This window comes from Buceros rhinoceros, unplaced genomic scaffold, assembly GCF_000710305.1.
Source record: "Buceros rhinoceros silvestris isolate BGI_N320 unplaced genomic scaffold, ASM71030v1 scaffold16482, whole genome shotgun sequence".
NCBI lineage: Eukaryota > Metazoa > Chordata > Aves > Bucerotiformes > Bucerotidae > Buceros > Buceros rhinoceros.
In genome coordinates this window covers 31,525-43,124 of record NW_010398487.1, presented here as the reverse complement: position 1 = coordinate 43,124, position 11,600 = coordinate 31,525, and the positions used below count along the sequence as shown (strand labels likewise).

Here is an 11,600-nt window from a genome sequence, read left to right as displayed (position 1 = left end):
TCAGTAGTAAAGAAAGAATGAATTTGTCTTTAAGCTCTGACTACGGTCTTCAACTTTCAAGGCATCTTCACGTGGGCCTACTAAAGTAATCACTCCTTTTTTGCATCCCCGCTTATCAAGTCAATAGCATTATTAGAATTAATCAAAGTGGATCACATACAAAGAGGTTGCTGGTATCCACATCAGAATGTTTCATTGTGTTGAAGATTCCCTGCTATTTTTTAGATGTATCGTTGCCCTACAATGTAATATTTATACTACAGTAATATTGGTGATACATATTTTATACTTAAACCAGTAGCAGACTGAAGCAAATGCTGAAATTTTCATAACAATCCTCAATCTGTATGTCTGCCTGAAAACAAACAAACAAAAAAGTCTTTGTCATTGTCTAGATCTAACTTTTGTTTGATCCTGGAGCAAAGAAATAATTTTTTTACAAGATGTGTCTTTACTACACAATAATGAGACTGAAGTAATCCTTCTGCTTTTTATTGTTAATACACTATGTGGCATTAAACATGCAGAAATCACACTGGGCTGTCATTCTGTTAATGAAGGCATGAAATATAAATAATTTGTATTTCCTCGAGAGCATAAGAAGAATATTTCACTGTTTTATTTCATTTCTTCCAATCATCTCATAATTTCAAAAGTGTCAGTTTGCATGTTTCTGGCGTTTAGAAATTATCACATATTCATAAACTTCTTTTGTTGTTTATTTGACTTAGACATTAAATGCAGAATTTACTGCATTTATTGAGTTTGCAGATACTACCCTGTGTTCTTTCTCCAAGTTTCATTTTTCACTGAATATTTAAATGTTTTTCTGTTCAACAGAGGAAGATGGCCATCTGCTAATTTAGCAAGTCTCTATTTGGAATCAGAAAATAGATACAGATTTCTTTGGACATTTTGTATCTTTAAGTAGAAGCTAACTTGTCCTCCCCATTCACGTGTAACGTGCATTTGTTATCATACTCTTATACAGAGAGATTAGGCTCTCTGATATCTATTTGCAACAAAAAGTTAAAAATAAGCCATGGTACTCTGACTTTCAACCACTGTGAGAGTCCAGATAGTACCAGTGTAGAGACTATTCCTTCGGTTCTGTTGCTGTTGTTACTGCTGCATGCCAAGAGTGGGTGTAAAGTTGACACCTTACAGGATGGAGAAATTAAAGGGCAGATCAAAACTCTGAAGTTGTGAGATCACAGCAATATGTGCTTTCTTGTTTCTTGCAGAAGTTTCTTGCAAACCAAAGTGTGGTACCCCCTTACAGGAATCTGTAGTTCCTGCTGGAGGTTTCCTTCAAGCTCTTTTCAAACACAAGTGCAGCTGCTAGTACAAAACTCCAGCCTGTGTTTACTCTTTAGGCATCCTCTGAGAGACCTCTTTCAATATGCATCTTGGTAACAATAGACTGAACTCCTCCGTCTACCGAAAGAGCTAAGCTTGACTTTAAGCACATGAGTAGTCTTATGAGCCAGTTATGTTGTTAAAGAGTTTTCCAGACACGTTATATATATTCCACTTTATAGTGAAGGGAAAGGATTTCTGAATTAAGAGGGCAACAATGGAAACAGGCAGATGTGGTTTTGTAGTGAAACACCTCCCATTCCAGCTATAGACAGGAGTAGTCTTCTAACTCTGACCTCCGTTTCAGAGGCAACCGATCCAATGGTGCCAGTAGCTGCATATGGTGATGAAGCTGGGCTAGTGGAAGTTCAAGAACGAATGCGCTGTTCCATGGATGAGTAACTCTGTGGCCTGCACAAGGCCTCCACAGGCCTAGAAAAAGCCATTAGACTTAAAATCCATTTTTTAGAAATTACAGTAGTTGTCTGTGTTAATTTACTTTCACAAAATTTTTATTTCTGCAGTTTGTATGCTAATATTTGTTAAGATTAGCTGCTTGGAATGTCCAACAGAAAGATTATGAATGAAACAAAAAAACTCCAGAGCACCAAACCTATGTATGACCAAAACCAATTTGAGAATTCAAAGTTATGGAAAAATAACTTAAACAGTGTATTATAATAGTGTGCAACCACATGTCTGAGTTCATCTTACTTATTTAGTCTGGTGATTGACAGATGCGTTTGGTAGCTTCTTGAATGTTTTATAGTGGAAGACAGTAAAGCTGAATCTCACTGATATGACTACTTCTGACATGTCCAAATCCCCTGCTCAAAGGCTTCTTTATTACTTTCTTCATCTTGTGTTTATGACTTAGGAAGTTTGCAACAGCTTGTAAACTTCACATTATAAAAGAAATTGAATTATAAATCAAAATCTTTGGAACAGATGAAGTTTCCTCAGTGAATCCCTTCTGTGCTTCCAAAATTAGTATTGTCAATCAAACCAACAGGTGGTGTTCAGTTACACATAGTGGATCCCCTCTCACAAGATACTTTCTTTTAGGAAACCAATCAGAAGCGGCACTGACATGATGAGGCAGACCTGTCAGCAGAGCTGGGGTATATAAAGCAAAACAACTATGTTAACACTTCTGAGCAGTCGTGCATTCCCCGCCTCGCCTCGGGTGTAGGGATTGCAAAAAAACAAAACTACACTGTCAGGACTGTGTAGTTTTGTTTTTATGATTAGAGGCTCTACAATTCTCATGCTGGGATTGTCTAAAAAAATCTTACTCTGGATAAGGACGTCGTTCAAGAAGATTCCGTTGGGCTTAGCCCACTCTTACAGGCACTTTGAGAGATCAGGTTAGTAGCATGTTTCTGCTGGTATAGTAAGTATTTTATCAGTTATTATTAATCCTGATATGACCTGTTATTTATAAATTTGCTCACAGGGGTTACAGGTTTCAAAGTACAGACATGCAGTTCTTAAATTTTCCGGCAAGATTATGTCTTAAATTTCTGGGAGTAAGTTTTGATAACATTCAGCAAAAAGTTTTTCCAGTGTATTTACTGTTAAAAACTATATCAAATAAGATTTAAAAAGTGCGTGGAAACATCTGCTTTACTTAAAAACTCCTTTCTCTTGGGAGTGTTCAAGGTTATGGTACTGAGAGATAAACTGAGAAGCTCCAAGAATAGCTCTGATAAAATGCATATGGTATCAGCTAAGCGCTGATGACTTTTTAAGGGAATCAACTGCTAAGGTATCAATTACATGGCAGTTCTGGAACACTTGTCTGCTGTCATTCATAGCTGGGAAGGTTATTTCTGGAACATGACATTTCAGATGCATACTTTCAATTCTAATTACACAAAAAGCCTTATAAGATCAGATCTCCATCACTGAGATTTGCCTAGGCAATTAAATATATAAACTCTGTGTGAACTCAATGACAATTCTACTTAATTAAATTATTTCCAATCTATTCTAGAGACAGGAAATTACACACATATGTATCTACATACGTAAAAGCTTTCATAATATTTATATTTTAAGATTATTTCTATGTATTTTAGCTGAGCTTCAAAACATAGTTATAAATGAAGTAGATCTTCGTGAAATACATGCGACAGTTGTCTTCATCTTCCTTTCAGAAAATTAGTGTTGTGTTAGGATAAAAAAGTTGGTCATTTCTTTCTAATTTGAACTCCTTGCCCCCACCCTTGAAGCTGACAAGCTTTGGTAAAAGGCTGTTCCTCTGCCAAGCGGGAACAAGTATTCAGACAACCAGTAAAAGCAGTAAAAAGCAGATCAAACTCCCAATACAATACCCAGTTCTGCCCTTATGCACTTACTGTATGTAGGCTTCAGGCACTGAATTCAGTGAAGGGACTCATGTCAGGAAGAATTTTCACCCCTTTGAAAGGTAGCATAAAATGACTCACAATGAATGCAGCTTCACTTTCTCATTACTTTTCAAGTTAACCCTAGACCGTCACAAACATCAGGTGCGAAAGCCAAAGTAAACAACAGCAAATGTGTGAGTGAGATTAACTTGAAAAGATTATGGGGTTAACCCTTGTTTAAAAAGATATTATAAAAAAAACCTCCTGCACCATTCAGCATCAGTAAATAAATATGTTCGTGCAAGTAGAAAATACTCCTGATACAGAGGTTTTCCTAGTGGCAGTGTGCTATTTCAAAGTAGGATCTTGTGGCAAAGGAAGAGAAAGCAAACTACTTTTCTTTCAGATTTCACATGGACCTGCAGTTGTTCAAACCATCAGTGTCAGTGGCTACCTTATATCCTAGCTCACATTTCGAAGGTGGCTGTCTTCCCATATTCAAAATTCCACTGACATACTCTCTAAGAAAGAGTAGAATTTAATCTGTATCTTTAATGTCAATATGCTTCTGTGTAAAATGAAATTATTCACTACTTACAAACTGCTTTTAAAAGAGAACCTTTTGCCATTTTTTTTTATTATTAAAAGCCAAGTAGATTGTAGACTATGTCTTTTTCCGTTGTTATTTAGTGACCCAGCTGTCTGCCCATTGGAGAATGCAAATGCTTTGCACTAACAAAACTTTTTAAAATCATTCAAAAATTCTTTTACATGGAGTTTATTTTCTCTTTAAGTAAAGGGGATTAATGGACAAATAGAGGCTATATGACCTGCACAAGGTCACACAATGAGTCAAGCAGAACTTTTTCTCCTGCTGCATACTTGTAATGCCAAATCACAGCTTCACTAAATATAACAGTTTCAAATTTAACTCAGCCAAGTGTGCCTTAAGTAAGTGGAATTTGCTATACACCTTTGTCAAAACCTACAGTTTTCACATTTTATCAGGTCAATTGATTTAAAACTGAGAGTAAATTGTAATGAAAATAATTCGAAATATTCCTAAAATCTGGCAAGAAGCTTGTGCATATAATAACAACTAATTGTTACTATGTTTTTGTTGCTTTCAGAGTGCCTGTAACGATGACGACAAAAGCACCAACGTTTACGCAGCCGTTACAAAGTGTTGTGGCACTGGAGGGTAGTGCCGCAACCTTTGAGGCTCATATTAGTGGTAAGATTTTGATTCGTTCTTGCAAGATTTATTATTTTTTATTATTATTTTTTGATAATGTTATTGTTTGTCTTAGCAAAAACACTTTTCATAGATCATAATGCGATCTGAGTGGGTAAAGATCAGTGATGAAATTGTGAATATATATCCAAATCATACAGTACTGATCAGCACTGTGAGGTGCTATCAGATTTCCACAAACATTCTGCGTAAAGTCACAAGGCTTCACAAGGCAATAGCCAAACATCCAGTCAATGAGACTGCAACCTAATGCTCATGTATGTTAGAATAATCTAAAGTGGGGGGACATAGCATTAGAAATATGTATATAAAAGTGTACTGTGCTAATAAGGGACCTTCACTTGGGTGCAGAAATAATAATATTGTTTGAATGGTTATCAGGCAAAATGAGGAGTCAAGGTACAAAAGGCAAGGCATATGCTAGTTCTTCACTGACCTAGTGCTAAGCCTTACTTTGGCTGAGCTTTATTTCTACCTTCTGTGCCCTTGAGTTTACTTAATTCCAGAGTTCTGGGAGAGTTAAGACCACAAAATCTAGGTCCACGTGGCCACTGAACAGGGTACGAAACCATAATTTCCTAGATAGAAGATGTGTATGGTGATCATAATGGTAGTACAAGGCTGAAATAATATAATTCAGGATGTTTATGCCATTTAAAGATGTTGCATAATTTTACAGGATACTTCACTTCGCCAGTCTACACGCTATTAAAACACCCTATCTAGTGCAAAACCCTTATAAAGCCTTAGGATTACTCTACCAGATAACCAACATGCTGACCTCGGCAATGACTAAGGAGAAATGACATGTGCTCCTGCTAATGGAATTATACTGTCTTACAGGCATTAGCAATGTGATGATCCACATGCCATAAAACACTACCCAGATGCTCTGTGACAGGTGCAAACACATGATCTGTCCAGCTATAAAGTTCTCTGACATCTATGATCCCCTGTGGTTCATCCCTTGGCCCCTTTGGGTAACACTGGTTCGCCCAGGGTGTTGAACATGTCCTGTAGTCTACAAACTTGATATTTTTTCATGCCTTATGCTGTTATTTGGCCCTCTACTCTTAATTTAATTGCCCTCTCTTGTTGTCTGTACACAGTAAATTTTTCTGTGAAAAGTTTCTTTCCCCTGATGATGATAGTACTTATTATGAATACACAAATCTATCATCAGGACGAGTTAGGATGCTAACATTATGGCTCAAAGTGTGATTTTGGCTATTTTCATTTGTGTGATATCATGGAGTACTTGGGAGGGGAATTTGATTTCTTACTAAGAGGTAAGGCAGTTTTTCTAAGAGCAATGTGGTATTTGCATTTTAGTCCCAAATACCATGTGAGGCAATCTCCTGTTAACTTTTATTCAGACTGTGAGATTCTGGAATATCTTCCCACACCAAAAGCATCCACCAAGTTTGACATTTGGCATATAATTTTTCTAATGCATAAAAAAATGTGAAAGTTTTATTTCTTCCATAACTGCATAAATAATAGACTAGACAGCTTTATTCTGCTACAATGTCTGCCCTTCCTATCTGCCATGAATTATTATGAATTTCAAATTCAGACTTCCGCTTTATCTCTGATAACACTGCCCTTTTATGTACAAGTCAAGTGTTAATACAGAGCTACAATTCAAACATAAGGAACCCAGTTAATCTAAGAGTACGAAGAAGAGTTTAGTTTTTGCCCCTGAGATGCAATTTTGCAGTCCATAAACTGGAACAAATGTATTGTGCTGTTGTATCAGACTGGGAATTAAGAGCTATATTACAAAGTTTTGATATAAGATGAAAATACCCAGTACCTTCCCCTGCATGCAGAAAGGACGACACACAATCCCCATGATTAAAAGCAGTAAATGTTAGCGCAGCTAGGACATCATCACAGGGGGAGCCCTACTGCTGGGATGTGAGACAGCACGTCACTGTCAGGAAAGTCTGCGGTGCTGCTGGCATTAGGACTGTGCTCATCCTCACATTTCCACATTACTGATCACACATTGAATTTGTTCTGTACTCTGCTTAATTTAAACCAGTATTTTCAGGTATTACCCAAAGCAAGACAGCTTTTACACTGTGCATGTTGTTGAACGTAGCACATAGATTGTACACAGGTTGCCGTGCCTGTCACGTCTTGGGCAGGACAATCTCACTGAATTCAATTACTTAAGCAGCTGAGGAACTTCGTGTTAGTTTTCTTCTTTTTGGCCCTAAAGCTCGAAACAACGACAGTTTTAAAATTAAAAAGAATGTCCTAATAATTAATATTCAAATCATGGTGTAATGTGGCATGTATAAAAGAGTCTCTAATCTGTATAGTCCAGGCAAAAATAATTTATATCTGAGGTAGATCTTACCTTTTAGTTCCCAGCTCTGTGGCATGGGACTAGCAAAGTACTAGTAAATTTGTGAAGTTGAGTTTCTTTTAGTCTGAATTTGTGCTCAGATTTTCAACATGGCTTCTAACTTTGGATCCCGTGAGTATGATAGTTTGAGACATCAAAATAGACTCCGTTTTTTAAAATATAGGCTTCATTCAAGCTATGCCACAAACCCCTGCGTTTGCTAATCATCCTATGTTGACCTTCACCAAGAAAATAAAACATTTTGGCATTGTTTCAAGAAATACGCTTTTCACAACATGAGTTTTGGTTGCCTACCTTAAAACATTTTGAAACTAGCGAAAATATTGAAGACACATAGCTCTAGATGAAATTAGTGGGATCTGCTGGATACTCTGTATTTATGGTGATAATGCCCAAGTTGGCCTCTACCAGTAGTACAAAATGAAATTCTAGCCCCATCAGGGCTGTTTGATGACTTCCACCAGTGAAATTAACAATGCTTAAATGTACGTCTACCTTTTTGATTTCTAATCCTCTCTAAAATCAGTCACATTCACTTCCGTGTATGTTTCTATTTTACATGTATCTAAAAATCAGTTTTTCAACTATAAGTAAAATTTAAAACTTTCCTAACCAAGTCCAGCAAACAGTAAAAGCTGCAATCCACATATCTCAGCTTCTCCTTCAATTTTAGTCTCACACAGTCATATTCCTGTCATGCTGAAACCTCAGATAATGAAATGAATTTATAGTTTGTAGGAGGATACTTTAGAAAGGAAGCAGAATTCTGTGGTCCTGGGATTTTCCAAACTGCAGCGAGTAGTACTAGAAAAATTAGAGCAGCTGTAGTAAGTGAGGTCTCAGACCTCATTCCTAAGCCATTCTGCAGTGGTGACTTGGCTTGAGTGGAGAAGTGCAGGGAGTAAATTTGGAGGGATTTTAGTTTTGGAGAAATGGTGTTCTAGGACTACAGAAAAGACTTTGAGCTGGAACTGCCTGCTTAAATACCTGTTCTCCTTATGTGGCTCCTATTAAAATGTTTACCCATCTGTCAAAGGGATTTTAGTGGCTCAATGAAGTTGGCCAAGTACAACATTAGGAAAAAAATTTCCATTAGGAACCTAAAATCACCATTTAAAGCTAAAAAATAAATAATGCTGTAGTTATACATGAAACTCTTCTGACTAGAAGAGTCTTGCTCATGACCCTGGCAACAAGAGAATAATATATTTAAACAAAAAAAAGATCAGCTGATTCCATCTGACTTCTTTCTGCCAAACTTAAATGGAATTCACTCCAGAAAAAAAGAAACAAAAGCCAAACATTAATATCGCTTGACGTTAATATCACTTGACTTTAATATCTACAATGGTTACTTTTTCTGTTGCTTCATTTTCTAAAATCATTTAGTGTTAAGACAACTACTTAACTTGTTTGGAAGTTCTGATTTTTCTTTGCCTCCAAATCATCAGACTGGATAATTTTGTTAGCAATAAGCAATACTACTTAGATATAGGCAAATAAAAATTAGTAATAAAAACCCCATGTGCATTAATTCACCCCTTCACAATTTTGATGAACTTTATTTCTCAGCAAGGTTGCCAAACATTTCAGTCCATTCATTACTCCTGAATGCAGGAGCCTGTGCAGTTGTCCTATGCTCTGTGTATTTTAAAGACCTTTCTAAAGGGAAGTTCCTTTACTACTATGCCTCTAGATATATAATCATAGATCTGTGCCTATGCCATTGCGCTCCACCGTAATTGTGTATACGTGGGCAAGTATTACAGTAATTTTGGATATCTGGCATTTCATAGCATCTCTTTTTGTCTTCCTTTTGTATTATTATTTTTTTTTTTAGGTTTCCCAGTTCCTGAGGTGAGCTGGTATCGGGATGGCCAGGTTCTCTCTGCTGCAACTCTGCCTGGTGTGCAGATCTCGTTTAGTGATGGCCGCGCTAAACTGGTGATCCCCACCGTGACAGAAGCAAACAGCGGAAGATACACTGTGCAAGCTACCAATGGATCTGGGCAAGCAACTAGTACTGCTGAGCTACTTGTCTCAGGTATCAAGCAGCTATAGAAAGGCACATCTCCCTGCTAGCAATGTTAAAAAGAGCAATAGCTCTTTTTAAGTGTCACAATCAGCAAAGAAATAGGAAACCAAATTCCTTTTCCTAAAGCAGTCTAGAATTCAGCATAGATTCCTACCAGTAACTTCTAACAGTGTCCTTGACACCTTAACTGTATAAAGTTTAGTCTTGATCTTACAAACTCTTACTCACAACTACAAACTTCTGATTTAGCCTTCTATACTTCTGCTCATGCGATTTGTCACACTGGCTACGTTCAAAGTATGCATAAAAGAAAGGATAAAGTTCTGCAGGTTGGAGCCCTTAATGATATTTAACTATATAAATGATTTTAACAGAGTAACTCATATGAAGAGACTGTGCTTACTACCTATGTTTACAATCAATGAATCTCTAATTCCAGAAACATTTGCAATCATGGACATAATCAGAAGTATCAGAAATTTTAAATTCATGAAAAATGTTAAGGGTGCTTGCATTTTGGCAAATCAACTCAACATTTAGAATGTTTGAGAGGTAGTAGTATGTGTCAGTAACATGTGAAAGATAAACAGGCCTTGTGCCCTTCTAGCAATGAAATATCTAGCCCTAACAGTTCTTTTTATCAGTCATTATTGTTTTTCTACTTATTTCTTCAATAAAACTGCAGCTGCAACAGCACCACCAAACTTTTCACAACGACTACAGAGCATGACTGCAAGACAGGGAAGTCAAGTTCGACTTGATGTGAGAGTGACTGGAATCCCTACACCTGTGGTGAAGTTCTATCGGGATGGAGTAGAAATCCAAAGCTCCCCCGATTTTCAAATTTTACAAGAAGGAGACCTTTACAGCTTAATAATTGCAGAAGCATACCCTGAAGACTCCGGCACATATTCAGTAAATGCTACAAATAATGTGGGACGTGCTACTTCAACAGCTGAATTGCTAATTCAAGGTAATGGAGTAGAAGTTGCAAGCAGCGAAAATAAGAGAGCATTTGTTGTTATATTGGTACAACCCACACCACTTCATCAAAGTTATATCCAATAACTTCTTTCTCAAGAGTTATTGACTTGCTGCAAAAAAGCAGTGTCTGTGGTGAAATTTGCCAGAGACTTTTGTCTAAGAATTTTAAAGGTCCTTTTCTCCCGAATGGGTCTTCTTTATAATGAGGGTACAGTAGACAGAAAAAAGTGTAGGATACTTTCAGTTGTTCTCATTTTATTTTGTAGGTTTCTCAGAGCTGTATTTGTAAGCTGACTGTGATAGAATATGTATATTAGACTGCATAACTGTACACGGTCTTGTAAATGAGCCTAGTAAGGATGAAGACAGTTCTTAGAGTATTGTAGTGGTGAATCATTCTACCCGGAGCAGTCTTGCTTGGATTTCACCTCAGTCAGGTTTCCAGACTGTGAACTTATTTGAGATCCAGGACTGATTCCGAAGAATCTATAATAAATGTAGTTTGTTCTGGTTTGTTTGGTTTTTTGTTGGGTTTTTTTTTCTTAATGACATAGTAATGCAGAAATATTATTTCAACTGTTTTGACAATTATCTGTCTATAGATACTGCAGGGAAAACAGACGGTTGCTTAATTATTTCTCTGTTGTTGATATAAATTTGTATATGACTGGAATTGTCTGTTCATTTATTTCTACCACTGCTTATTATTTGTTGCTATATGCTATTCTCCTAACCATGTTTTCTCTTCCAAAAGGTGAGGAAGAAGCCGTTCCTGCTAAAAAGACAAAGACAATTGTTTCGACTGCTCAGATTTCACAAACAAGACAAGCCAGAATTGAAAAGGTATATTTTTCAAAAACAAAGCAGGTAAGTCTAAGATGTGGGTAATTACCTCTGCAGTATCTCAAACTTGTTTTCTTTATTTCATTGTAGAAGACTGAAGCCCACTTTGATGCCAGATCACTTACAAGTGTTGAAATGGTCATAGAAGGTGCGGCAGCCCAACAGCTCCCACACAAAGCACCTCCACGAATGCCTCCTAGACCTACATCAAAATCACCAACCCCACCGATAATTGCTGCAAAAGCACAAATGGCAAGACAGCAGTCACCATCACCTGTTAGACAATCGCCATCACCTGTAAGACATGTCAGAGCACCAACACCCTCACCAGTAAGGTAAGATTACTATTCTTTCAAACCAAATTGTGTTTTGGACCGCCTTCACACATAGCAGGAA

The 11,600-nt window shown here is 37.1% G+C and overlaps 1 protein-coding gene across 1 annotated transcript in view; it reads left to right on the top strand.

Moving 5' to 3' along the window:
* Positions 1 to 2,514: 2,514 nt before the first annotated feature.
* LOC104489017 (titin-like) overlaps positions 2,515 to 11,600 on the top strand; it is a gene marked incomplete at its 3' end in the record, with an annotated part of 40,564 nt that continues 31,478 nt past the window's right edge. The window contains exons 1-6 of the mRNA XM_010131130.1: positions 2,515 to 2,726; positions 4,841 to 4,944; positions 9,183 to 9,386; positions 10,063 to 10,350; positions 11,116 to 11,204; positions 11,295 to 11,539. Of these exons, the coding sequence (XP_010129432.1) occupies positions 4,854 to 4,944; positions 9,183 to 9,386; positions 10,063 to 10,350; positions 11,116 to 11,204; positions 11,295 to 11,539 (917 nt within the window). The remainder of the gene's footprint in view (positions 2,727 to 4,840; positions 4,945 to 9,182; positions 9,387 to 10,062; positions 10,351 to 11,115; positions 11,205 to 11,294; positions 11,540 to 11,600) is intronic.